We start from the raw sequence: 27,776 nt of genomic DNA, 5'->3' as shown, positions 1-27,776 counted from the left end.
ACCGCCCCCAGCTTGGCCCCGCCACCGCCCGCCTCGGCACAACATGGCGATGCACAACAAGGCGGCGCCGCCGCAGATCCCGGACACCCGGCGGGAGCTGGCGGAGCTCGTGAAGCGGAAGCAGGAGCTGGCGGTGAGGGCTGGCACCGGGGGCGCCCGGGTTGGGGCCCCGTGCCTGCCTCCGCCTCCAGGATCCGTCCCCGCCGCGCCGCTCGTTACTCCGCCGGCGCAGCGCGGCGGCTGGGAGTCCGGCGGCCTGAGGACGGCTGCGCATTGCGCGGCCCGCCGGCGCCTCGGCCTCCCGGCCGTGCGCATCCGGAGCAGGGAGCCGGGGCCGGGGGCGGGGCGCGGAGCCGGGGAGGGGGAGGGGGACTAGGCAGGTGGGGGCGTGGAGGAAGGATGGCGCCAGCGGGTGGGGGCTTCCGTGCGGGAGCCCTGGAGAGGAGAGTGTCCCTGAGCTCTGCGGGGTGGGCGAGGGCGGGCGGGTCCACGATCTTTGAGGGATGGGGACCGGGCTTGTCGGCAGGCTGTAGGAGATTGGTTCGGGCTTGCCAGTGGGCTTTGGGGGGTGGGGTAGGAAACAGGTGTGGGAGGGGGACCCACACATCCGGGCAGGCCTTTGGAAGATGGAGGGGCGCATGTCCTTTTGGGGACTAGGAGTAGATTAGTTGGATGCGGTTTTTGATGGGCAGGGTTGTGATGTATTTGGGAACATCTTAGAAGGTGACAGGCGAGGGGAAGCGGACTCAGTCTAGGGAATTAGGAATTGTGACACGCACCCGGGACCCCTTGCACCCTGGTGGCTAAGCCCTCCCTCCCCTTGCGTTTTGGCTTGGGCATCGGGAGGCCCATCTCACCTGAAGCTGCCCTTCCAGGTTTCCATAGCAACCGCAGCCCAGTGCAGGCGGCGTTTCGGAGCCTGCAGGGAGGGGAGCGAGTTGGCTCTGGAAGGCTGATCACCCTTCCCTCTCCGGGTAGCAGTATCTTTTATGCGTGGGAGTAGAGACTGCTCATGTTCTTCCTCCGCCCAGGTTCTTGACAGCTGGGTTTCCACGAAGCCCCTGAGTACGTGCAAACTTTGGCATGGGTGTACATTTTAATGGGGACAGGCTCTTTCTATTCCATTTTATTCTTAAAGGGATCCAACAAGATGGGTCTAGACTGTCTTAGTCTGAAACAGCCTGCCCCTGCGCATGTCATCCTGCTTTCCGCAAGGCTGGCTCTGTATAGTTGAACTTGAGTTTATAAGTCTGATAGCAAGATTTCAGTTTGGTTAGGCTTAATGCTTGCATGTAGAAGGCATTAACCACTTCCTTGTTTTTCATCTCAGGAAACACTGGCAAACTTGGAGAGACAGATCTATGCTTTTGAAGGAAGCTACCTGGAAGACACTCAGATGTATGGCAACATTATTCGTGGCTGGGATCGGTATCTGACCAACCAAAAGTGAGTGTCAGAAGCCTGTAGTGTTTGTGTGGTGCCCTAGTAATATTTGTGTTTAGGGCTATGTATGTTGTTGGTGGTGACTTGGCAGGGAGACAGTAGTAAAGTGGGGTGGACAGAGGTCTGCACTTGAGCTTGAACTCTGGCTCAGCCACTGCCTCACTGGGTAACCCTGGACAAATCCTCCATCTGTATAGCAGAGGAAATCTGGCCAGTGGCACAGGGTTGTGTGAGGCTTAAATGAAATACAGCATATAATACCTTACACACCAGCACTGCTATCAGTGTTTTCTATATTTTAATCAGTCACGAGTCACACCCTCACAAGGTTTGCCATACCTGTGTGCCAACTGTACCACGGTTTATTTAGTAATATTATTCTTGAAAACTTTCTAAATTTTTTGAAAATTTTCAAATCTAGAGAAAAATTGAAAGAATAGTTCGTGATCTCTTGATACCCTTCACTAGCATTTACCAGTTGTTAACTTGTTACCACATTTGCTTTCCTCTCTTTTTTCCCTTTCTATAATATGTATTAATACACACACCTCTATCTACACTTAAAAATTTTTTTTAATTTGAAATAATTATAGATACATAGGGAGTTGCAAAAACAGTACAGTTTTCCCCAGTGGTTGGGTTTTATGTAACCATATAGTACAATAACAAAACCAGGAAATTGACATTGGTATAATGTGTATAGGTCGTTCTGTCATTTTTTCACGTGGGTAGATTCCTGTAACCACCACTGCAATCAAGATACAGAACTTTTCCATCATCACAAAGATCTCCCTCATGCTACCCCTTTGTAGTTATATCTCCCCTTTCTCCCATACTTATATGTATATATATTTTTTGCTAAACCATTTAAAAGTTGAAAGCAGATATCATGACATTTGCCCCACATTATGTCAGCAGGTACCTCCTAAGAATAAGAACATCTTTCTTACGTAACCAACAATTATCATGCCTGGAAAATGAGCACTACATTAATAGCATTATGTAATATACGGTCTTTATTCATATTTCCCTAAGTGTTCCTAAAATGCATTGCTACCTTGTTTTGAACCAGTGAGTGTTTGTGCATTGCATTTGGCTGTTGTGTCTCCTTTAGTCTCTTAATTTAGGAGCTTCCCACCCTTTTTGGTGGGAAGGTTGTTTATGACATTGTCTTGTAGAGTGTCCCAATTCCAGGTTTTTCTTATAGTGACTTCGTGAGAGATCCTTTAAATATTTTTGGCAAAAATGTTGCATTAGTGATTTGTGTACCTCTTGTTGTTTACCTCTGTTTTATCAGGAGGCACATAATGACAGATTACCCCATTACTGGTGCTGCTAAGTTTGATCATACGATTTCACCATTGTAAAAGTTATTTTCTTCTCTTTGTAATTAACAAGTGATTTCGGAGGTTATACATTTTATTTATTTTTATTTTTTAAGATTTATTTATTATTTATTTATTTATTTTATTTATCTTTGGCTGTGTCGGGTCTTAGTTGTGGCACGCGGGATCTTTCATTGCGGTGCTCGGGCTCTTCGTTGCGGCGTGTGGGCTTCTCTCTAGTTGCAGCGCTCCGGCTTCTCTGTAGTTGTGGTGTGCAGGTTTTTCTCTTTCTAGTTGTGGTGCACGTGGGCTCCAGGGTGCATAAGCGCTCTCTAGTTGAGGTGTGCAAGCTCAGTAGTTTTAGCACTCAGGCTTAGTTGCCCCACGGCATGTGGGATCTTAATTCCCTGACCAGGGATCGAGCCCACGTCCCCTGCGTTGTAAGGTGGATTCTTTACTACTGGACCACTAGGGAAGTCCCTGGAGGTTATACTTTTTAGGCAGTGTGATTATACTGCTCACCCCAATTTTTGTCATTGGTTTTAGTATCCATTGTTGATTATCTGAATTAGTTATTATAATGGAGGTTGCAAAATGATAATTCTAATTTTACTGTTCCTTTTACATTTATTACTGGCATTCTGAAAGAAGAGTCTTCTCTTTTTATCTTCTTTCCCTTTCATTCTCTCTCTCTCTTTAGAATCACTGTAGATGCACGGATTTAAAAAAAAACAGCATATTGGGATCTAGTACTGTCACTTTGTGAAGGTTTATTTTATTTTTTAGTATAAATTTATTGAAATCTATGCAAAGAAGTGCACAGATCATGTGTTTAGCTCACTGACTTTTCACAATGCTAACACACCCATCATTATCCTTTTTGATGCTTAGTTTGTCCCAAACATGGCCAGAGGGAGCCTCCTCAGGCTGATTCCTTTGTCCTTTTTTTTTTTTTAATCCTTTAGTAACTTTATTTTATTTTATTTATTTATTTTTGACTGTGTTGGGTCTTCGTTGCTGCGGACGGGCTTTTCTCTAGTCACTGCGAGCGGGGGCTACTCTTTGTTGTGGTGCGCGGGCTTCTCATTGCGGAGGCACCTCTCCTTGCAGAGCACGGGCTCTAGGTGCTTGGGCTTCGGTAGTTGTGGCGTATGGGCTCAGGAGTTGTGGCTCGTGGGCTCTAGAGAGCAGGCTTAGTAGTTGTGGCGCACGGGCTTAGTTGCCCTGCGGCATGTGGGATCTTCCCGGACCAGGGCTCGAACCCGTGTCCCCTGCATTGGCAGGTGGATTCTTAACAACTACACCACCAAGGAGGTCCCATCCTTGTCCTTTTCTTGTCTCAGACCTGGTATCAGTCATTTCACTAAGGAACTCTGGTTCTTTCTTTAAGTTTTTTATTTATTTAGTTAGTTATTTTTGGCTGTGTTGGGTCTTCGTTGCTGCACGCGGGCTTTCTCTAGTTGTGGTGAGCGGGGGCTACTCTTTGTTGCGGTGCACGGGCCTCTCATTGCAGTGGCTTCTCTTGTTGCAGAGCACGGGCTCTAGGCACGCAGCCTTCAGTAGTTGTGGCACGCGGGCTTCAGTAGTTGTGGCTCGCGGGCTCTAGAGCGCGGGCTCTAGAGCGCAGGCTCAGTAGTTGTGGCGGATGGGCTCAATTGCTCCGTGGCATGTGGGATCTTCCCGGACCAGGGATCGAACCTGTGTCCCCTGCATCGGCAGGCAGATTCTTATCCACTGTGCCACCAGGGAAGCCCTTTAAGTTTTTTAAACTAAGATTATTTAACAGAGTTACTTCATAGCACTAGTCTGTGCTAGATGTTTTTATTAATAGGCATTAAAATAAATACATATTAAATGAAAATGATTGTGAACCTAAAGCTAAAGTAATCTCGTGTGTCACAGTGGACCACATACCATCCATTGGAAAACATTGCTGTCTACATAGGCATTCAGCATGAAGGTCATTTTGGTCAATCCAAGTGGTGTGGAGGCATTTCTGTATGGAACTTGGTAATTTAAAAAACAAAGAGTTCCTTACATTTGTCCTGGTGTGTCCTCAGCTTGAGCCACAGACATAGCTTGGTGCTTATAATGAGTTTCTTGTGTGTGTTTTAGAAACTCCAATAGCAAAAACGATAGAAGGAACCGGAAGTTTAAGGAAGCAGAGCGGCTCTTCAGTAAATCCTCAGTTACTTCAGCAGCTGTAAGTGAGGCGGGGGGATCTTTCTGTGGCCCATTGTTAAGGAAGACCTCCGTTAAGTTTCTGTGAGTTTTCTCTTTCCTGTCCATCTGTGAGTTGGTTGTCTCTTTCCTTTCTGTCTGTGAGTGCTCTCCTGAGATCTGTGGTAATTTTTATAGTAACTGGTGTTTTTTTCTTTTAGGCAGTAAGTGCATTGGCAGGAGTTCAGGACCAGCTCATTGAAAAGAGTAAGTTTATCTTTTTACTTTTTCATCAGTTTATTTTTAAGCTACCATCGCCCCTATATTTAATTCCTATCCAACGGTGTATCTGAAGACTGCATCTCTTGTTCTTGCCTCTTCTTTCTAGAAGTTAGGAACCCTTTTGGGTATCCTTAATCATGTCTTTCTTTGGGGGAAGAAACTACCGTGTCCTTCCTGCCTTTTCAGTCACATGAAGGTTGACTTCACCTGTTCAAAGACACAGAGATATGTCTTCACGCCTGTTGAGTCTTAGGGAATTTTTTAAAGTTAAAAAAACCCTTTTATCATGGAAAATTTCAGACATATCTAATAAATCCTCATGTACCCAATTTAATAATTCTTAGGAAATTCTGATCCTATGAACAGAATGTACCTGTGTGTTCTTAAATTTAAAATGGAGAGCAGGTAGTATTTACTTCGTAGAGAAATTGTATCATTCTCTGTATGTAAGCCATACAGTCTAACTTCTAATTTCTAGTGATGGGACTTAGAACTGCAGGTTTATCTTGCTGTATCAGACTCTATGTAGCTGTATTGGATGCTCTCCCTGTGGGTCGGGTCACTCTGAAACACACCCTGCTTTTTGTATTGGGGCTGGGTATTTTCACATGGCAGATCTTGTCGTGGGATCAAGTTGTCTTGTTTGCATTACCAGGGCAGTGGTTTGAGGAGAAGGGATTTTGGTAGTATGGGAATTAGAACTACTCAGTGACTTCAATTATTATCTCCATGTACAGATTTCTGAATCTTTAGCCCTATCCCTAACTCCTTTCCTGAGCTTTAGTCATGCATTTCTAGAAAATTCTAGAAAATGTCTTCTAGACATTTCCACTCAGATGGTCAGACTCAAACATTTTGTCTAAAACTGAGCTGTTCTCTTTCCTTCAAAATGTGTCTGCCTAGTTGTTTTGTTTCACAGTACTTCTGTTCTCCGTCCTTCAACACTTTGTAGGCAGCTTTGACTCCTTTCTGCCAGCCTAATCAGTTGGACCAAGTCCTTTTGATTTTTTCTTTCATTATGACTGTCAGTTAAATCTTATTTCTTCTCCATTAATACCACTTCTAGAATGTAGAGCCATGTCATCTGCTTTGTGGAGTAACAAGACTGATTAAGAACATTCTGGACCTCACTCCTGTGAGCTGTGATGGAATGATGTCTGACTGCTCAGTTTTCACAAGAGCCTACTATCCTGCCCCAGGCTTAGCGGATAGTTTAGTATATGGCTCTGTATCTAATTACCCACACAGAAGGGGTGTGCCTGGATACTGGTCAGGAAGACTCAATAAGCCACTGCTTGACTTGAGACAAATACTGATGTATTGAAGATTTTCTGGAGCATGTGGAGGCCATCCATTCCCCTAAGATCTTCCCCCTGGATTGAGCCCCATTTCTGGAATATATCATACTGGTATTCCTTGGTCTTCCCTATAAAGTTGCGCTTTGTTGCACTTAGTTGCACTTAGTAACATTTTGGTCCTGTAAAATGTGTCACTCTGTTAGGACGTTGCAAACGTTTATGATCATTACTAATTATTATCTCCTTTAGGAATAGTTGTTTTCCCTGAACGACTAGTTGGTTTTTACTGAAAACCTGGTAATTGACTGTTTCCCTCTTTGTATGGGTGCTAAAATGCTTAAAGCCAAATTTGGGGTTCCTCTCTAGAAAGCAAACAGGAACTTACAGCATGTGTTTGGGGAATGAATCTTAGTACTACATCCGGCTTACTTTCTTCTTCTGTTCCTCTTTGCTTTACTTATCTCATTTTAAATTTATTTTATTGGATTTCATTCTTTTAATTTATGTAGCTTGGGTTTCATTGGACTTCATGAAACTATGGTTTGGTATTTTTTACCAGTTCTGGAAAATTCCCAGCTGTTACCTCTTCAGATACTGTGTTTGCTCCATGCTCTCTCTCTTCTCCTGGTACTCTGGTTAAATGTAAGTTAAACCTTCTCTCTCATTTCATCCTTTATGTCTTTTATTATCTTTTCTATATCTTCTTTTATGTCTCTGTGCTGCATTATGGGTAATTTTTTTTCTGGCCTACCCATTCACTAATTCTCTTTTCAGTTGAGTCTGATTTACTGTTAAACCTTCCCTTGATTTTTAAATCTTTTATTATACTTAAAAAAAATTTTTTTTGGCCATGCTGCATGGCATGTGGGATCTTAGTTCCCTAACTGGGGATCAGCCCACACCCGCTGCATTAGAAGTGTGGAGTCTTAACCACTGAACCAACAGAGAAGTCCTATTACTACATTTTTAATTTCCAGAAATTCTACTTAACTACTTAAAAAATCTGCTATGTGATTTTTATATATATATATATATATATATATATATATATATATATATTTAATTAATTAATTTATTTTTGGCTGCGTTGGGTCCTGGTTGCTGTGCGTGGGCTTTCTCCAGCTGTGGTGAGTGGGGGCCACGCTTCGTTGTGGAGCATGGGCTCTAGGCGCGAGGGCCCCAGCAGTTGTGGCACGTGGGCTTAGTAGTTGTCGCTTGCGGGCTCCAGAGCACAGGCCCAGCAGCCGTGGCTCATGGGCCTAGCTGCTCCACGGCATGTGGAATCTTCCTGGACCAGGGCTCGAACCCGTGTCCCCTGCATTGGCAGGTGGATTCCCAACCACTGCACCACCAGGGAAGCCCCTGCTATGTGGTTTTTTAGTACCTTTCTTTGCAGTTGTTTTCAAACTTGCCTTTTACTTTTTAAAATATAAATAAATTTTTTAATTTATTTTTGGCTGCATTGGGTCTTTGTCGTTGGGTCTTAGTTGCTGCGTGCGGGCTTTCTCTAGTTGCGGCGAGCGGGGGCTACTCTTAGTTGTGGTGCGCGGGCTTCTCATTGCAGTGGCTTCTCTTGTTGCACAGCTTGGGCTCTAGGTGCGTAGCTTCAGTATTTGGCACATGGGCTCAGTAGTTGGGGCTCTCAGGCTCTAGAGCACAGGCTCAGTAGTTATGGCGCATGGACTTAGTTGCCCTGCGGCATGTGGGATCTTCCCAGACCGGGGCTCAAACCCATGTCCCCAGCATTGGCAGGCAGATTCTCAACCACCGTGCCATCCGTGAAGTCCCTACTTCTTTAAGTATAGTAAGCATAGGTTTTCTGTAGTCTGTATTTAATTTCAGTTTCTGAAGTCTTTAAGAACCTCTTTCTGTTTGTTGTTTCTGCTGTTGTATCGCTCATGAAATTAATTTCCCTGTGTGCTTGTTGGTTATCTTTGACTGTGTACTTCTGTTCACTGTAGTTAAAAGTATTTGTAGAATAGTTTGACGGCTGGGATGCTGTCTTCCAGAGAAGACCTATGTTTGCTTCTGCTAGGACTGCTTGGACCAAGTTCAAGGCTTGAGGGTCCCCAAAAGATCCAAACTTTAATTCCAAGAGAGGAATGAGGAATGGTCTGCTTTGCCTTTCACTCTTTCTTCCTTTGTACAGAGTCTTTCCGTTGTCTCAGAACGTTTTGTATAACAGATCTTGTGGAATGACTCCTGTGTTTTTGATCTTTGGTGGCAATGAAGAAAACGACCCTTTCTCTTAGATTTTGTACTTGTATATTCTCAGATCTCAAGGATTCTGGAGTTTTGCACTTTTGGCATTTATTTTTGAACTGTTCTGAAATTTTCCTCAAAAAATGCACTACTTTTGCTTCCTTTGGCTTCTTAGGTACCTACACTAGAATAAGAATAGATTGGCATGGTCCCAAAGGGGAATTTTATGCTAATTAGTGAGGCATTGTATATTTTTCTAAAAAGGATAAAGTGAAAGAAAAACAGAGCAGGCAGATTTTCCCAGGCCAGGGCGCAAACCCATGGCTCCTGTAAAGGATCAACAGTCTCACCTGTTTGTTTTCCTGGGCTTCTCTGAAGCTTTCATCAAAGCAGACCCCTCCAGCATCTACGTCATCGCGCAGGTAGGTGAACAGCTGCATGAGCGTTGTCCTGGGTGTCTTCCTTTCTGCCTTTAAACGTTTCGTGCTGATCAGGAGTCACTGCTGCGGCACTATTCAGTAGCTGGTCCTTTAAGTAGAGCATCTCATTTGTAGATGTATTTAACTTAAAATTTGACGTGATTTGCGCTAAGAATGAGTTGCTCAGTTTTATGTCAGTGAGAGGCAAACTCGTGTGTCTTTTCATGGTGTCAGCAACAATCGATTGACTGACTTGCTGCTGTACCTTGATATGTTGTAACCTAGTCCTCTTGCTATCACTTCTCTTCTGCTTCCGTGAGCCGAGGAAGGAAATGATTATTACTTTGTGCTCTCGCTTTGTACATTAACAGTGTTTAATCTAGTCTCCCCAGCTCCGGTCCCTCTTATAAACCGCTTCTAGCCTAATCTTAAAGCACGTGTTTGCACAGAGAACTCAATACACGTTAGTTGTTTGGTGTTACTTCCCTGTTCCGAAACTCTGGATGCCTTCATCTTGTTATGTCCTGCTAGCAGCTGTTTTACTGCAAATAACCCTGACTGATTGCTTGGAATTTGACTTACGTGTTTGTAGATCTCAAAGATGTTGAGATTTGAACACTTACTGTGTTCCGGACACTAAGCAAACACTTTACATTATCTCATTTAATCCCTAAAGCTACTTCTTGAGGATAGGGAACGTGGCTGTAGCCCCAAGCATCTAGCCCAGTATCTCGTCCATAAGAGATACTCAAGACGTGAGAGAAAGAATTCCTATTTTACAGACGGGGAAACAGGCTCAGAAAGATTAAGCAAAAAGTCAGTTTTCTTAACATCCCCTCGTATTGTCCCCCATGTTAGATCCCCTAGCCGGACAGTTATGACTCCGCTCAACCTGTCATTCCATTTCACCTGTCATTTCTCAAGCTCTCTATTTAAAAGGTGTTGTTTGATTTATTTGTCCCAAATACCTTGTGTTTTCTCACCTCTGCACTGTTTTGCACGTGCTATTTTTTGTACTTATTTTGGCTCTCGTTTTTCAAGGTCCAGTTTAAATTCTGCCCCTTCAGTGAAGCTTTTCCTGAATAATCCGCTCTTTCTTCTCTGACTCCCATAATACTTAGTATCCATGTCAGCCCTTTGGGACGTCGGCTACTGCGTGGACTCTATTCATAGGCCTTTGATTTGACTTCCGCTGCTTTGTTTGTGTTTTGCATGTGTGCGTGTGTACACGTGTACCCACTTTATAGAATATGACCAATTCATCCATCCATTTACTCAGAACTCCCATAGCAGCTGGCCCCAAATGAGTAAATAGTTGGTTTTGCTCCTCAGTGTATGAGAATGGTCTGCTACTGCAACATAGAGAAAATTTGCCGTATCTAACTTGCCTTCCTTACTAGTTTCCCACCTTTTTAGTTAACCCTTCTCTCCCCTGTGCCCAGCCCCTCCTCAGTGAGTCCTGTGTCCCTTCTGCAGTCCTGTCTGTGATGCAAAGCTTTTGTGGCTACATGCCCTGTTGGCCTGCTCCTTCCCCGACCAGTGCCTCCACCATTAGCAGTTTCAGAGATGACATTTTTTATCTGAATAAATAGGATTAAGTACGGCAGAGGAAGGCTGTCCTGACCATACTTCTGTATCTTAGACTCATCTTTTTATATTTCGTTATATTTCTTTTGTAACTTTTTAACCCTTGTGAGGGTTGTATGTATTAATATATCTGAAGTGTGTACAGCGGTGCCTGGCTTAGGGTAAGGACTGTCTGTGTCAGCTGTTGTTAGCATCTTGCAGTCTTATTTATTTATTTTTTATAAATTTATTTATTTTATTTATTTTTATTTTTGGCTGCATTGGGTCTTTGTTGCTGCGCGTGGGCTTTCTCTAGTTGCGGCGAGCGGGGGCTACTCTTGGTTGTGGTGCGCGGGCTGCTCATTGCAGTGGCTTCTCTTGTTGAGGAGCACAGGCTCTAGGCACGCGGGCCTCAGTAGTTGTGGCACATGGGCTCAGTAGTTGTGGTGCACGGGCTTAGTTGCTCTGCAGCATGTGGGATCCTCCCGGACCAGGGCTCGAACCCGTGTCCCCCGCATTGGTAGGCGGATTCTTAACCACTGCGCCACCAGGGAAACCCTATTTCTTTCTTTCTTTATTTGGCTGCGTCGGGTCTTAGTTGCCACACGTGAGATCTTTATTGCGGCATGCAGAATCTTTTTTGTTGCGGCACGCAGACTCTTCATTGTGGCGCGCAGGCTTTCTCTAGTTTCGGTGAGCGGGGGCTACTCTTGGTCGCAGTGTGCAGGCTTCTCACTGCGGTGGCTTCTCTTGTTGCGGAGCACGGGCTCTAGGCATGCGGGCTCAGTAGTTGCGGCTTGCGAGCTCTAGGGCGCAGGCTCAGTAGTTGTGACTCACGGGCTTAGTTGCTTCGCGGCATGTGGGGTCTTCCCAGACCAGGGCTCGAACCCACGTCCCCTGCATTGGCAGGTAGATTCTTAACCACTGCGCCGCATGAAGTCCCGCATTCTTTTTAAAAGCCAGAAAATACCCCCTAGTCTGGTTGTTCCTCCTCTGTTGATGAATATTCCCATCATCTCCCTTTTCCCCCACTATGAACAGTGTCACAGTAAACATCCTTGTACCCATATGCTTTTTTGCACTGGAGTTTTAATTTCTGTATGACAGTATCCCAGAAGTGGCACTACTGTGTCAAAGAATGATTTTCATAAATACAGCCCAGTACTTTCTGTAGTATGAAGGGAAATGTATATTTGGTCTTTGTCCCGTTTCCTGGCACACAGCTCCTAAAACTCTTGGACTCTCCAGAATATTAAGAATGACTAGCATGGGGCTTCCCTGGTGGCACAGTGGTTAAGAATCCGCCTGCCAATGCAGAGGACACGGGTTCGAGGCCTGGTCCAGGAAGATCCCACATGCCGTGGAGCAACTAAGCCTATGCGCCACAGCTACTGAGCCCGCGCTGTAGAGCCTGCGAGCCACAACTACTGAGCCCACGTGCCACAACTACTGAAGCCTACTTGCCTAGAGCCTGTGCTCTGCAACAGGAGAAGCCACTGCAATGAGAAGCCCGCGCACCGCAATGAAGAGTAGACCCCACTCGCTGCAACTAGAGAAAGCCCGTGCACGGCAATGAAGACGCAACACAACCAAAAATAAATAAATAAATACATAAATAAATTTTAAAGAAAAAGAATGGCTAGCATGCAAAAGAGTAGTCTTTTGTATGCTAATGAGATGACTGGTGGCTATGTTCACTGCCCCTCCCTCGCCCACAGACAGCATCAGATGGGGGCTGCTCACCCAAAAGACCAGTCCTTGACTAGAAGTGTGGAACTTTCAGCCTTAACCCTGAAACCTCCAGGGAGAGGAAGGGGACTGGAGATTGAGCTCATCACCAATGGCTAGTGACTTAATTAGTCATGCCTGCATAATGAAACTTCCATAAAAACCCCTAAATGATGGAGTTTCTGTTGGTGAACATGGTGCAGTGCTGGGAAGGTTCCCAGCCCAGAGAAGGCAAGGCAGCTCCACGCTCCTCCCCATACCTTGCCCTGTGTGCCTCTTCCATGTGCCTGTTTCTGAGTTGTATCCTTTGTAATAAAGCATGTTCCTGATCCTAGCAGATTATTGACCCTGAGGAGGGGGTTGTGGTACCCCTGGTTTATGACTCGTCTGTTGGCTGTCTGGGAGGCCCAGGACTGGTGACTGGTGTCTGAAGTAGGGGGCACTCTTGTGGGACTGAGCCCTTAAATTGTGGGTTCTGCCCAGACTCCAGTAGTTAGTGTCAGAATTAAATTCAAGTGTTGGTGTCTGGGCAATCAGGGAATTGGTTGTTGGTGTTGGAAAACACCCTGGACTTTCCAAAAAGAGCCTTGCCATTCCTATTCTTAAAAGCATACCTTGGGAGGGCCTGTTACAGATACATTGGGGTAAAATAAGGGGGAAAAAGATTACGTTTAAACTCTTTCATTAGAGTGAATTTTTAATCTACGCAAATACAGACAAAACAATGAATCCCTGTGTACCCATCACACTGCCCCCAAACCATCACACTGTGGCCAGTCCTGTCCTATCCACACCCTACCTGCCCTCACCTCCACCCCCTGTATTATGTTGAAAAATCTCAGAAATCTACCCCCGTTTCTTGTATACATATTCTAGTATGTTGGGGTTTTTTAAAAAATTTTTTAAATTTATTTTTGGCTGCGTTGGGTCTTTGTTGCTGCACGCAGGCTTTCTCTAGTCGCGGCGAGCAGGGGCTACTCTTCGTTGTGGTGCGCGGGCTTCTCTTGTTGCAGAGCATGGGCTCTAGGCGCGCGGGCCTCAGTAGTTGCAGCACACGGGCTCAGTAGTTGCGGCTCGCGGGCTCTAGTGCACAGACTCAGTAGTTGTGGCGCGTGGGCTCAGTTGTTCCGCAGCATGTGGGATCTTCCCGGACCAGGGATCGAACCCATGTCCCCTGTATTGGCAGGCGGATTCTCAACCACTGTGCCACCAGGGAAGTCCCTTTCAGTATGTATTGCCAAATGATAGTTTTTAAATTGTGGCAAGAACACTAAACATAAGATCTACAGATTTTTTTTTCACTTTTTAATTTATTTTTGGCTGCGTTGGATCTTCGTTGCTGTGTGCAGGCTTCCTCTAGTTGCGGCGAGCGGGGGCTGCTCTTCATTGTGGTGCGTGGGCTTCTCATTGCGGTGGCTTCTCTTGTTGCGGAACATGGGCTCTAGGCACGCAGGCTTCAGTAGTTGCAGCGTGCGGGCTCAGTAGTTGTGGCACACGGGCTTGGTTGCTCCACGGCATGTGGGATCTTCCCAGACCAGGGCTCGAACCCGTGTCCCCTGCATTGGCAGGTGGATTCTTAACCACTGCGCCACCAGGGGAGTCCAGCGCTACAGATATTTAAGTGCACAGTACAATAGTCTTAACTGTACAGAGTTGCACTGCAGATCTCTAGGACTTAATTGTCTTGCATGACTGAAACTTTATACTCATCAAACAGCAACTCCCCCCTCCCCCGCCCAGCCACTGGCAACCACCATTCTACTTTCTGCTTCTGTGAGTTTGACTGTTTTAGATACCTCATAGAAGTGGAATCACGCAGTATTTGTTTTTCTGTGACTGGCTTATTTCACGTAGCATAACGTCCTCCAGGTTCATCCATTGTTGTGGCATATGACAGGGTTTCCTTCTTTTTAAGGCTGAATAATATATTCCATTGTTACGTATATACCACATTTTCTTTTTTTTAAATAAATTTATTTATTTATTTTATTTTTGGCTGTGTTGGGTCCTTGTTGCGCATGGGCTTTCTTTTAGTTGCGGCGAACAGGGGCTACTCTTTGTTGCGGTGCGTTGGCTTCTCATTGCAGTGGCTTCTCTTGTTGCGAGCACGGGCTCTAGGCACATGGGCCTCAGTAGTTGTGGCACTCGGGCTCAGCAGCTGTGGCACACGGGCTTAGTTGCTCCGTAGCATGTGGGATCTTCCCAGACCAGAGCTCGAACCCATGTCCCCTGCATTGGTAGGCAGATTCTTTTTTTTTTTTTTTTTTTTTTGGTAGGCAGATTCTTAACCACTGCGCCACCAGGGAAGCCCTACCACAGTTTCTTTATCCGTTCATCTATTGACAGACATTTAAGTCGTTTCCACATTTGGGCTATTGAATAATGCTGCAGTGAACATAGGAGTGCAGATATCTCTTCAAGATCCTGATTTCAGTTCTTTTGGATAAATACCCATAAGTAGGGTTACTGGATCATATGGTAGTTGTATAAATGATAGGCCCTTTACACTATGATCACATTTAAAAATGCTGAATAATACACGCATACTTTGTTTTATCGCACTTTGCAGATACTGCATTTTTGACAAATTGAATGTTTGTGGCAACCCTGTGCTGTCAGATGATGGTTAGCATTTTTTAGCAATAATATATTTTTAAATTAAGGTATGTACATGTTTTTAGACATAATGCTGTTGCACACTTAATAGACTCAGTATAGTGTAAACATAACTTTTATATGCACTGGGAAACCAAAAAATTTGTGTAACTCACATTATTTTGATACTCGCTTTATTGTGGTGGTCTAGAACCAAATCCACAATGTCTCCGAGCTGTGCCTATATTCCATTGCATGGTTATACCACATTTTATTTATGCATTCATCAGTTGATGGACATTTTGCTCCTGTGAATAATACTTCCGTGAACATTTACGACCAGTTTTGTGTGAACGTGTTATCATTTCTCTTGGATATATACTCAGGAGTGGAATTGCTGGTGATTTGTTAACTCAATGTTTAATCTTTTGTGGAACTGCCAAAGCGTCTTCCAAGTTAGCTGTACAATTTATATTCCCATCAGCAGTGTTTGAAGGTTCCAGTTTCTCCACAGCTTCACCAACACTTGTTACTGTTTGTCTTTCCATTATAGTTACCCCAGTGGGTAGGCAGTGCTGTCTCATTGTAGTTTTGATTTGCATTTCCCTAATGGCTAATGATGTTGTGCATCTTTTCCTGTGCTTATTGGCCATTTGTATATCTTCTTTTGAGAAATGTCTATTCAAATCCATTGCTGATCTTTTTAATTTTTTTTTGTCTTTTTATTATTGAGTTCTAAGAGTTCTTTATGTATTCTGGATACAAGTCTTTATCAGATATATGATGTGCAAATATTTTCTCCCATTCTGTGGGTTGTGATTCTTTTGTCTTTTCTAGTTAGCATTGGTTTATAACATATAAGTTTGATACGTACAACATTATACTTTGACTTCTGTACATACTACAGTGTTCTCACCACCGAAAGTTTAGTTTCCATCTGTCACCATATAGCTGACCCCCTTTGCCCATTTTGCCCTCACCTCACCCCTGTGGGTTGTTTTACTTTTTGGGTGATATTTGCAGTTCAAGAGTTTTACATACATGACATAGTTCACTTTACATATTTTTTCTTTTGTCATGCTTGCTCTTGTGGTCTTATCTAAGAAACCATTGCCTAATCCAATAGATTCTAAGAGTTTTATAGCTCCTACATTTAGGTCTCTGATCCATTTTGAGTTAATTTTTGTATATGGTATGAGATAGGGTTCCAATTTCATTCTTTTGCATGTGGATATCCAGTTATCCAGTTATCTTAGCCATAAAGAGAAACGAAACTGAGTTATCTGTAGTGAGGTGGATGGACCTAGAGTCTGTCATACAGAGTGAAGTGACTCAGAAAGAGAAAAACAAATACCATATGCTAACACATATATATGGAATCTAAAAAAAAAAAAATCGTTCTGAAGAACCTAGGGGCAGGACAGGATTAAAGATGCAGACGTACAGAATGGACTTGAGGACATGGGGAGGGGGAACGGTAAGCTGGGATGAAGTGAGAGAGTGGCATGGACCTATACACACTACCAAATGTAAAATAGATAGCTAGTGGGATATAGCTGCATAGCACATGGAGATCAGCTCGGTGCTTTGTGACCGCCTAGAGGGATGGGATAGGGAGGGTGGGAGGGAGACACAAGAGGGAGGAGATATGGGGATACATGTATATGTATAGCTGATTCACTTTGTTATAAAGCAGAAACTAACACACCATTGTAAAGCAATTATACTCCAATAAAGATGTTAAAAATAAATAAATAAATAAAATTGGGAATATCTGTCAGCTGAAGGGTATCATTACCACTTTTAAAATAATGTTCTTAAGGCTTCTCAGAGTAACTTAGGTAATGGGGCTCTTCTCCTCCTGGGCCCTTTTTCTTGATGGAAAGTCAGGGTTCCCATGTGGTCTGGGGAAGGAACCAAGGCCAGCTGTAGGATGTTTTCCCAAGGTCATCTCTCACCTCCCGAAGACCTATGTAATGTTTTTGATAATGCTTCTTGTGTAATTATTAATCCCATTAGCATATTCTTGTTTAAATAACCTTTATGTAGCGAGGTTATCTTGATTGTATGGTCTAATCTCCCAGCCGTCCTTAGGTCTGTTGCCTCTGGTTACATTGTTTCAGATTACAGGTTTCTCAGGAACTCTGGTAACTTTGTATGTATCTTCCTGTCAGTTAGAACATATGGTCCTTGAGGGTAGGAAACAAGTCTTTTTCTATGTGTTAGTGCTCAGAAAATCTTTCCTGACTGATGGACAAACTGCCTGAGGAGTACTGATGATGCTTTGGGGGACTTGTGTTTATTCCCTCCAGGGGAGCCAGGAAGTGGGACGGAAAGTGATACTTCTCCAGACTTCCACAATCAGGAAAATGAGCCCAACCAGGAGGATCCTGAGGATCTGGATGGATCTGTGCAGGGAGTGAAACCTCAGAAGGCTGCTTCTTCTACTTCCTCAGGGAGTCATCATAGCAGCCATAAAAAACGAAAGAATAAAAACCGGCACAGGTCAGTGGTAGGGACCACCTTTCCCCACCCCCTAGGCCCCCACCCTATCCCCACCCACTTAGAGCTTCCGTGACCATTGCTGTGAAGGGACTTTAATAGAATAAACATTCTTCAGGATTGGTGTGGTCTTTCTGTTGCTGATGGGAAGAAATTCATTTGGTCCAAGTGAAACAGGCTAATTTTTCTCTAAGGGAGGAATTAGTGGGCATTAGAGGAACTGTGAAGGAAGGCATCCTTCTCAGTGTTTCTAGTGTAGAAGAATTTGATTCCATAAAACTTCTGTTTAATACAGTGAATTTGAAATCCTTTCAGAAGAGAAAAAGGGAAATAGAAATGGAATCTGTGTACTAGTGTTTGGAAAATGCCACTAGCACGTGTTGGGAAGCTGAAAAGTGGGATATAAGTCTTCTGCTCCTAACCTTGATCCTGCCTGTTCTTATTCCCTGGAGGATGGACAGAACTGATCTGATAGTGCCTTTATGCTTTTTATTTTTTATTTTTATTTTTATTTTTCGGTACGCGGGCCTCTCACTGCTGCGGCCTCTCCCGCTGCGGAGCACAGGCTCCGGACGCGCAGGCTCAGCGGCCATGGCTCACGGGCCCAGCCGCTCCGTGGCATGTGGGATCTTCCCAGACCAGGGCACGAACCCGTGTCCCCTGCATCGGCAGACGGATTCCCAACCACTGCGCCACCAGGGAAGCCCCCTTTATGCTTTTTAAATACAAGTTTTTTGATTGCTTATGATTTCTCTATTTTTATATATCTTTGTAAAATGCTGATTTCAGTATCAGAGGAACAGTATAAGGGCTATAAGATACGAGAGCACCTTCCTAGATAATGTTTGTTCACTGTGTTTTTTTGCAGTGCCTAATGAGATAGGAATCACATCAGTGGGCAGAGAGGTCAGGTGCCACCCAGAGAGGATTTTAGCATTCACTCTGCTTGGGGTTTATATGATGATGCCGGGGCCTGTTAGCTCAGATAATTGGAAATTATACAGCTGAACTCAGAGAGGGTAATGCAGTAGTTTCTAGAGGAAGGGATGGCTTCAAACCTTCTTCTGGGAGGTTTGAAAACCAGATACCCACCAGGTTGGCTTTTGTCCTACTCCTCTTAGGAGCCTGCATGCTGAGGAGATGAAAGGGGCGTGCAAGGAATGGGTGGGCTTCCCTGTGCCAGTCAGTTTGCTTCTGGGCTGGGTTGTCCCACAGAACATTCCCTCAGGCACCCAGGATATTACAGTTGTTACCTTTGCCAGATGTGGCATACAGGGATAATACAGAGTGAACTCTAACGGGTTTAAGCCTCCTTGGCTTCAACTGATTCTTTAATTCTTTTAAGAGTTTTTCTTGTCAATGGTGGTGGTGGTTTTTAGACCCAGAAATAGTATATCCTCCAGATAGTGACTAAGGACTGCAGCCTAACATTTTTCTGCACACCAGAAATCACCACGCCAATCTCATAGGTGCAGTAAGAGAGAGCAAAAATTGCATCTCTCTCTCTCTTTTTTTTTTTTTTGGTAAGGCTACAGCTTATTTAATCGCTGTGACAGAACTGACGCTAGTTTATCATAAAGAGCAGAGATCCATACTCTTAAAAATATTTTTTTAAATTGTCAAGATAAAAGGGTCATGCTCTGTGTTGCTTTCATTAAGTTTACACCAGTGTCATTTTAAATGGGATAATTATTTTCCTGTTTCAGAGTAGAGGAGGGGTAAATTCCTTGAAAGTTTCTGGGACACTTTCTCCATTCCTGGTACACTAGACTCTATTGATAGCTATTGTTTATTTCAGGTAATACCTTATTTTCCTTAACGATTCGATCAGCTGATAAAAGGGAATTAGACATTGAACTTAATTTTCTTCTTGCAGATTACTGGTAGATTTCCATAGTAACAGCATTTCCTACCGTTTCCTCTCCTGGCCCTAGGAACTAACTCCTTCCAGAAAAATACTAGGATTTAAAAAGATATTTGATGTTAGTTATTTGCCTTCACAATGGGGCTTTCTGTTTGGAAAGCAGGATCCTTTTGTGTTCCCCAGGTTCAGTATCCTGCTGGGTTTCTCCCTTGGCCTTAGGGCCTCACCTGCCCTGAGGGAGGATACTGGAGCTGATTTGCCTTCTTTCTGGAGAAAATAGGTTTATTAGCACACCTTCTCAGATTCCTGCCATCTTTAGTCAGGAATTGTGTCTGGCCCAAACCCCTGGCCCCTGACTAATGTCTTAGTGGGTCTGACTGATTGGGGGATGGGGGCAGGGGAGCACTTTGTCTACACATGTTTGTAACTTTGCTCCCAGTACAGTGTCGTTTCTCCTTCAATGTACCACACCCCATATTGTCAGATAAAAGTCAACAGTAAATTATTTCAACAAAAGTCTGAATACCCACCATGTGTAAGACACTGTTTAGTGATGAGTAAAGCGAAGTGGAAATAAATAAGTACCCTAGCAAAAAGGGAAGAACTTTGAATTTGTTCTCTTTAGGAATATAAAAATCTATCAAATAATTTTTAGCATTCATAAATGATCACAAGATTCTAAAGTCTTATCTTTTACGTGATATCTGAACGATAAGTCCCAGTGTCTTTAAAGAAAAAAGTTGAACTCGGTATAACCTTATAGCTGCTCTTACAGGTTTTTGATACTGTACCGAGCTCTAGCATTCTAGGTAGTTTGTGACGTTTTCATGAAGTAGGTACAGTCTACTTCTTTACTTTCTGAACAAAGTTCAGTTAGGCTGAAAGTTAAATTTCTGACAGTTCCTGGTTTGTACACTTACTGTATAGTTTTCCCAAATGTCCGAAGTGAAACTGTTGCATAAAGGTTGTTGAAGTTAAGCTTTCTTCCAGCTTCACTCTTGCAAACACTGGCTAGGAGGAAATACAGCCGTTTTGCGTATTGTTTTACCTCCTGTCTACAGTCTGAAAGGCTCTGGAGCCAGCCAAGGAACTGGTGTCATGCCCCTGGTTAACATTTGCTTTGGAGGTCTGCCCAGCCCATGGTCTGTCAGCAGTGATGGCCCGAAACGGCCTTCTCCTCTAGGCTGTTCTCCCATCTGGACCCTTACGGCTTGGGTGCTTGTGGATGTCAACTTCCCTTTGTTTCAATAGATGCACTGCAGACTTCGGCGTTCCCTAATTGTAGCCCCGACGTAAACCATTAACTGCTCTCACCCGTTCAGGGGCAGAGTAATATGGCTGTGTGGGTTTTGGAATTAGACTCTGATTCAACCCCTGGCTTCTAGCATGAATGCAGAGAAAAGGAGTACCATGTTTGGACATGCTTAAATATAAAACCCGAGTTAGAAATTGCAAAATGTTTTTTATTTTCAAAACTGTATGATATTTTTATCTTTCATTTTAGTGAAAGTGTATTATGCTGAGTTGTTGGTACGGCCTTCAAAGCACTTTTCATTATGTGACTAAACCCTTTGTTCTCTATTTCTTCTAAATGCCCAGTTTATTTTTCATTATAATTAAATATTTTAAAAGTTCTAACTCTGAATCTGGTAGTTAATAGAAGGCCTGCGGGTGTCTAGTTTTCTAATGAAATAACTTTTCTTTTTATAGTCTGTTCTTCTGATATGAAATCCATTGAGGGAAGGGAATCTCCCAACCACAGAATCTTTGGTGCTTTGATGTCTGAAACTTTGTGGCTTAAGATTCTTAAAAGTGATTTTGTTTCTACAAATCTTGCTAGGGTGGCTAATCAACTAATTTATTCAATTAGGATATTAATTTCTATTGCTTTCTTCCTTTCAAATGCTGCCCCTCAGCCCGTCTGGCATGTTTGATTATGACTTTGAGTAAGTTTGATTTGAATTAGTATTTGTGCTGTGTTGTTTAGTGTGTAGAGACAAATATGCCTTTTTGAGACCTTTCTAACCCATAGTTTATCTGTTTAATTGTAGGTATGTATATTAGGTTAGGCTGGGAAGTTTTTTTTAAAAACAGAAAAACGTGATGGAGGTAACATTTTATTTAATAACTTAAGCAAAATTAAGTAAACTTCACTTTTATGCGTTTTAATTTCTTTAAAAATAGATAACCTTTACTTTGATTAATATTTAAATTGATATCCTGGCTTTGCTTCATAAGGAGATTGATAGTTTAAGACCTTTTGCTCTGGAAAGATTTAAAAATGGAAATTTGTTGAATTTCTTTTGTGTTTCATGTCCAGGAATACAAACTCCTAGTCTCTTTCCTGTTCTTAATCACTCAGTGTCTCAGTGATTATCAGCAGCATAGTTGCAGAGCTAACACATTAACGTAGAGCATGCCCTCTTAACCCAAGCTCTTTAACGTGTAATTTTGGAATAATTTTTAAAAATTGTACGACTTTTATAACTGCTGTAGTGTATTTCTTTTTGAGTCATCTAAGTTTACCTTGTGGCAAGAGTATCTGCTCATGTTTTTAATAAATACTTGCTTAATAATATCTGGGTAAACAACTAAATATGACATAGTCTAATGAAGAATGTGGATTTTACTTAACCAAATAGTCTTTGTTATAGCTTGTGCCCTATGCAGTAGCTGATTCTTGGACCCGTTTTCTGTAAATTAAAATGCAAATATCTTTTATCTTTCCTATCACAGGATTGATCTGAAGTTAAACAAAAAACCACGAGCTGTAAGTATCAGCCAGACCATTTCAGAGAGGCTGGTGATTTTTGTAGACGGTTAGAAAAACGTATTTGTCTTCAGAGCTTGAGTGTTCCTAATCTGGGGTCACAGTTCTTGTTTTACAGTCTGGGGTATCCATCTGGATGCACTTTGACTTTTAGGTTTGTGTACTCTCTTTATATTTTGGAGAGAGAAAGGCTCACACATTTTTTCCTGAAGAAAAATTCCCTTTGATTAAATAATGAACTGTTAATACTACCCCTCCTCACCACCCCCATGCCTCTAACTGGTGAGTTCTCAGGTCTAATAAGGCAGAATTGATGTTTCTGTCCCTCTGTGGACTCAGAAGACAAGCCATTTTCGATGTGAAATATTGTCTGTCATATTTGAAATAGAATCTTTGGCTACAGAGCAATAGCCTAGCAGGGTTGTTGGTGAGAATTTGTCAATGTTCTGCTGAGAATAAGTTGGGACTTCTGTTTTTCTCTCTTCAGGATTATTAGAAGACTCATTAGTGCAGAAGCATCCAGGCTATAGAGCCCTGCTTCCCTCCTCCGACCTCACAAAGATAAACACCCCTCACCTGGCTGCGTGGCCATCCATCTCTGCTTTCCCAGACCTGGTGCCTGTGACTCTGAGTAGTTTGTTCTGAAATGTGGTGACAAGCAAGTCATTTCTGTAAGACCATATTGGAGCATTTATTCTGTGTCATTTTCAGTAACAATTGCAGGACGACCCAAGACATTGTTTTAATCCCAGCAAGTTGCTAACTGTGCATTTCTCCGTTCTTGGAACCAATGTCTCCCCCGTCAAACTGGCTGGCACCAGCTTCATCTGTGATGCGCATGGAGAAATGTCCTCTAGGTTTGTTTTATGCTGAACGTAGAACAAGTCACATTTCAGAGGGAGGCTGTAAATATCTGGCGTTTTCTTATTTTGTTTGTGTTTTATCGTTTTTCTATGATTGTTTTTACCATCTTATTTGCTTTGGGGACTTTTTGTAATGCCATTATACAGCTCATACCTTCCTGCTGACATATCTGATCATCTCTTTCGTGCAGTTGCCAATATTCTTAACTGAAAGTAATTTGGTTTACCATAAATAAAATGGGGACTTGGCTTTTTGTTTCTTTGCAGAGGGAAGGTAAAGAGTGTTTATTTAATAATTACCTATCTTAAATCTTTTTGAGTTGGAAGCAGTTTCATGTTCAAGGAACAGGAAAAACTGAAACACATGAGTTTAAATGAGTCCTTTTAAAATAGGTATTTTTATTCTTTTGTATAAATAAAATTTCACAGGCTTTGACTTCTCATCCTTCACCTTTAAACTTGAGATTGTTTTTTCACTTACTTATTCGTATCATGCCTTACGGAAATTTCTTTCTCCATCTTTTCTCTCTCTTTGATGGTATTTGCCTGATTAAATATTGCTCTAAAAATGACTAAGGCACATGGAAAGGCTCTAAACTGTACCCAAAGCTGCTAACGCCTGGAGTCCTTGAGCAAAGTGAATGACAGGATCACCGAGAGGCCGCGATGCCCAGCAAACGCCCCTTCCTTTCAGGGTGGTTGGGCCGAGGAGTCTGTTGATGGTTGTTACCTGCCTCTGGAGCAGCGGCCCTCCACCTCGGCTGCACATTGGAATCACCTGGGTTGCTTAAAAAAATACCAGTGCCTGGGTCGCGCTCCCCAAGACCCTGACTCGGCTACAGCCTAGTATTGGGGATATTCGTTCCAAGAGTCCCTGGCATGCTGACAGGAAACCAAGTGGAGAACCACTGCATTAGGAGACTGGATTGTTCGATTTCAATCCCATGTCATGAATCAGTCTAAGGGATAAGCTGTGGGGCCTCACCTTTCCTTTGACTCTATTTAGTCATAAATACTTATCTCCATATCTTTGTTAGAAAAAATACGTTCCATTTGTGGCAATGTTGGTAGAGCTGAAATACGGATGGCGTCTATTATCAAAACACGTCGACCTTGTCAGATGTGCAAAAGCTTCCTCTTGTTCTCAAATAAACTTTTTTTTTTTTTTGACTCTGTGGCTATTCAGATGTCTTTGCCTATGTCTTCGGTAGCAGAACTTGAGGGGTTTTTTAAGGAATTCGTTTCTTATATAGATTGTTCCTTAAAAACAAAACAAAACTAAAGACAATGGAAACCAGAAGCTTTCTGTATCCTTTTTCGTCAGTCTCCTTTCCCGGGAGGGAAGGATGGGATCCCGGTGGTTTCCTTAACTCTGAGGACAGCACACAGCAAACCTGAAGATATTTCTGACTCTCACAGTTTGACTTTTGCTAGAGATAGAGTAGGACTACTCTTAAAAAGATATATTATTAAAAGCATATCTATGTGTACGAATACCTCTATGTATGTGTAATCATGGTTAGAGACATGGCTGGCTTTATACATACTTTCTCTGTAAAGTTTAATCATTGATTAGGAGACCTCACAACTTTCCTGTAAGTTGGCCAGACATACTGGAGATACAGGAGTCTTGAGAGATCACTTAGGTTCCCTGTGTTGGGCTGGTTTAGGAAATAATGCCGGGAGATCCCTGCCTACCATACTTGTGATATTTGCAACTTTGGCTATCAGCTAAGCTTAAGTTTGCTTGAGTTTAAAAGAGGATAAGGTATGACCTTGATCAAGTTATTGATTAGAGGAACAACCATCCTAGCGGAGGAACACGTGTATTTAGGTAGCAGTTGCCCTCGCAGTTCCTATCTGTGACACTTGGTGGAGGTGGTCTGCTGGGTGGCCTGTGTCCTCCCATCTTAGCTGCCCCCACCAGTGACCCCTGCCCTGGAACGGCTGCCAGGACCACTGAGAAGGTACCGCCTTCACCAGCTTGGTTGGGTTTGGAATAGTACTTGGCTTCCGGTCTTTAACCTTCTCATCTCTAAGATGGGAATAGGTTGTCCTTTGCTCCTTTTGGTAGTTACAAGATATTAAAAAAAAATCCAGGCACTGTATGTCTTGTCCTGGGAGGATGGTGCCTGTATAGAGCTTCCTAGGGAGTCTCAAGGACCCTCTTCCAGGAGATGAGGAAATAGCTCAAAGTACTCTAAACACCATCAGACCCTAAAAGTTGAACACAGAGAATGGGAACAACCCACAAAGCAGGAGGTGAGAAGCCATTTGGGGCCCAGGGGAGAGACGGAGGGAGGTGTTGTGAATTTGGACAGGGCTACTGAGGGTTGAGAGCATGGCCTGTCGAAGCTGCTGTTGGGGGCCTTCGGAGCGCTGTAGGAAATTGATCCATAATTAGGTTAAACGTTTACCCTACGATGGAGTTTATTCTCTTTGCTTAGAAGAAAATCCCTTGCTGTGAAAGAGGAGGGAGCAGGCGTTAGCGTTATTTCCGACTCCAAGATTGAGCCTTTGGGTGCTGGGGTCATGTAAGTACCCTGTAAGCATATATTCTAAAGAGAGTGTTCTTGGCTTCTTGACCTGTGTGCTAAGTAAGGGAACTGAAACAAGAATTAAATGGCCTAAGCTTGAGAGCAGTAAGTATGCTGTTTTGAAACACTGTGTGACTTAGTTTTTGCTTTTATTCTGACTCCTCTGCCCCTTAGCCTTACTCCAAATTACTGAGGCATCATTACACTTAAAAAACTCACATCGGGGGCTCCCCTGGTGGCGTAGTGGTTGGGAGTCCGCCTGCCGATGCAGGGGACGCAGGTTCGTGCCCTGGTCCGGGAAGATCCCACATGCCGCGGAGCGGCTGGGCCTGTGAGCCATGGCCGTTGAGCCTGTGCGTCCGGAGCCTGTGCTCTGCAACGGGAGAGGCCACAACAGTGAGAGGCCCGTGTACCGCAAAAAAAAAACCAACTCACATCGGAAGCCCGACTGGCGCTGCTGCACTGGGGGAGCAGGACTGTGCTCTGCACACATTTACTTCTCCCAGGCTGGGGTCGTACTGAGTCCCTGCGAGGGCGCTGTGCCTGGAAGGTGCAGAGATAAGAAGAAGGGGCTGAGGTTCTCATTCCTGTGTTAATCCACATTAACATTATCAGGCCTGAATTTTATAAGTGGTAAGCTTCATGATTTGAAACAGTTTTCCTCACTGAGATGGGCTGTGGCGGAGTTGATTCTCATCCCCACTTCAAAGGCTGCTGGTCTCCAAGGGGAGGGGTTGGGGGCTGGGAAGAACACGGCAGGCCTTCGGTTTATATTTACTTTCTGGCTCAGCCTTACTTAGTTCCTCACTTTGTGTTATATAATATGCAGAAATATTCATTCATTAGTACATGTAAGATAATTTGTAAATAAATATTAGGTTGAACCACAAGCAGTCAACCATTTTGATCTTCCAAAATGGCAGTTATCATGTTTTAACAACACACACATGTTGGGGGCAGGTGTGCACCAACTTTTCACCGTTCGTGTACAAGAATAAACATTAGCTGGGAATTCCCTGGCGGTCTCGTGCTTAGGACTCCGCACTTGCACTGCTGTGGGCCAGGGATTGATCCCTGGTTGGGGAACGAAGATGCCATAATCGGTGTGGTGCCAAAAAGAAAAAAAAGAATAAACATTAGAGACCCCTGGCCAAGACAGCCCTCCTCAGATCCCCATCTGCATCCCCATAACTTATTTCTCTACCCAAGGGTGCTTTAAAATATCTAATCTGGGGCTTCCCTGGTGGCGCAGTGGTTGAGAGTCCGCCTGCCGATGCAGGGGACGCGGGTTCGTGCCCCGGTCCGGGAAGATCCCACATGCCGCGGAGCGGCTGGGCCCGTGAGCCGTGGCCGCTGAGCCTGCGCATCTGGAGCCTGTGCTCTGCGACGGGAGAGGCCACAGCAGTGAGAGGCCCGCGTACCGCAAAAAAAAAAAAAAAAAATCTAATCTGAGTAAGTAATACATGCAAGTGGCATATATTCAAGTGGTACTGAAGTGCGGTCAATGAAAAGTCAGTCCACCTGCCCCTCTGCTCCCAGTTGTCCTTCCCGGGGACAGTTTCCTGTGTGTCCTTCCAGAAGAACCTTGTACATTCATGAGCAACATGCACACGTATGTGTGTCTATTACCGAAGTGGGAGCATACTTTTTTCAGCTAGTAATATAGCTTAGAAAATGTTCTATCAATGCAGTGGCCTCGTTTCTGTTGGCTACCTGATACTCCCATTACATTTGTTACCAAAATCTATCTAACCCAGTCCTCTACTGATAGTGTTAATGTTATTTCCCATCTTTTGCTGTTTCAGACAGTGTTGTGGTGCATTACACACATCATTTTGCAAACACAATGCTTAGCGGCGGGGTGGCTGAGCCAAAGGGTTGAAATACGTGGAACTCACTGTGACTTTATCTTACATATCACTTTAAAAATAGGAATACAGGGACTTCCCTGGTGGCGCAGTGGTTAAGAATCTGCCCGCCAATGCAGGAGACACAGGTTCAATCCCTGGTCTGGGAAGATCCCACATGCCGCGGAGCAACTGAGTCTGCGAGCCACAACTACTGAGCCTGCGCGCCCTAGAGGCCGAGCGCCGCAACTACTGAAGCCCGCGTACCTAGAGCCCATGTTCCACAGCAGGAGAGGCCACCGCAGTGAGAAGCCTGCGCACCGCCAAGAAGAGGAGCCCCCGCCCTCCGCAACTAGAGGAAGCCCGCGCTCAGCA

The 27,776-nt window shown here is 43.9% G+C and overlaps 1 protein-coding gene across 4 annotated transcripts; it reads left to right on the top strand.

The window, feature by feature from the left end:
* Positions 1 to 27,670, top strand: MEAF6 (MYST/Esa1 associated factor 6). Of its 4 annotated transcripts, XM_060019520.1 has the most exons (8): positions 1 to 133; positions 1,331 to 1,446; positions 4,884 to 4,971; positions 5,150 to 5,195; positions 17,331 to 17,523; positions 21,301 to 21,330; positions 22,121 to 22,154; positions 22,642 to 24,187. In XM_060019520.1, the coding sequence occupies exons 1-8, from the start codon at positions 44 to 46 to the stop codon at positions 22,648 to 22,650; spliced, it is 606 nt and encodes a 201-aa protein (XP_059875503.1). In that variant the 5' UTR covers positions 1 to 43; the 3' UTR covers positions 22,651 to 24,187. The 4 variants fall into 4 exon arrangements, with proteins under 4 accessions (XP_059875503.1, XP_059875512.1, XP_059875494.1 ...); XM_060019529.1 differs by lacking the exon at positions 21,301 to 21,330; XM_060019511.1 differs by lacking the exons at positions 21,301 to 21,330; positions 22,121 to 22,154; positions 22,642 to 24,187 and adding an exon at positions 27,487 to 27,670.
* Positions 27,671 to 27,776: the final 106 nt, after the last annotated feature.

This window comes from Delphinus delphis, chromosome 1, assembly GCF_949987515.2.
Source record: "Delphinus delphis chromosome 1, mDelDel1.2, whole genome shotgun sequence".
Taxonomy (NCBI): domain Eukaryota; kingdom Metazoa; phylum Chordata; class Mammalia; order Artiodactyla; family Delphinidae; genus Delphinus; species Delphinus delphis.
Note: the sequence above shows the minus strand (reverse complement) of the source record. Positions and strands in the feature narration are given on the sequence as shown.

What these genes read in the sequence shown, in the direction of transcription:
- MEAF6 (XM_060019511.1), top strand. Translation starts at nt 44, where the DNA reads ATGGCGATGCACAACAAGGCGGCGCCGCCGCAGATCCCGGACACCCGG. An exon ending in CCTCAGTTACTTCAGCAGCT is followed by an intron (nt 4,972 to 5,149) that starts GTAAGTGAGGCG and finishes TTTTTCTTTTAG; the next exon opens with GCAGTAAGTGCATTGGCAGG. An exon ending in AAGAATAAAAACCGGCACAG is followed by an intron (nt 17,524 to 27,486) that starts GTCAGTGGTAGG and finishes CTTTAAAAATAG; the next exon opens with GAATACAGGGACTTCCCTGG.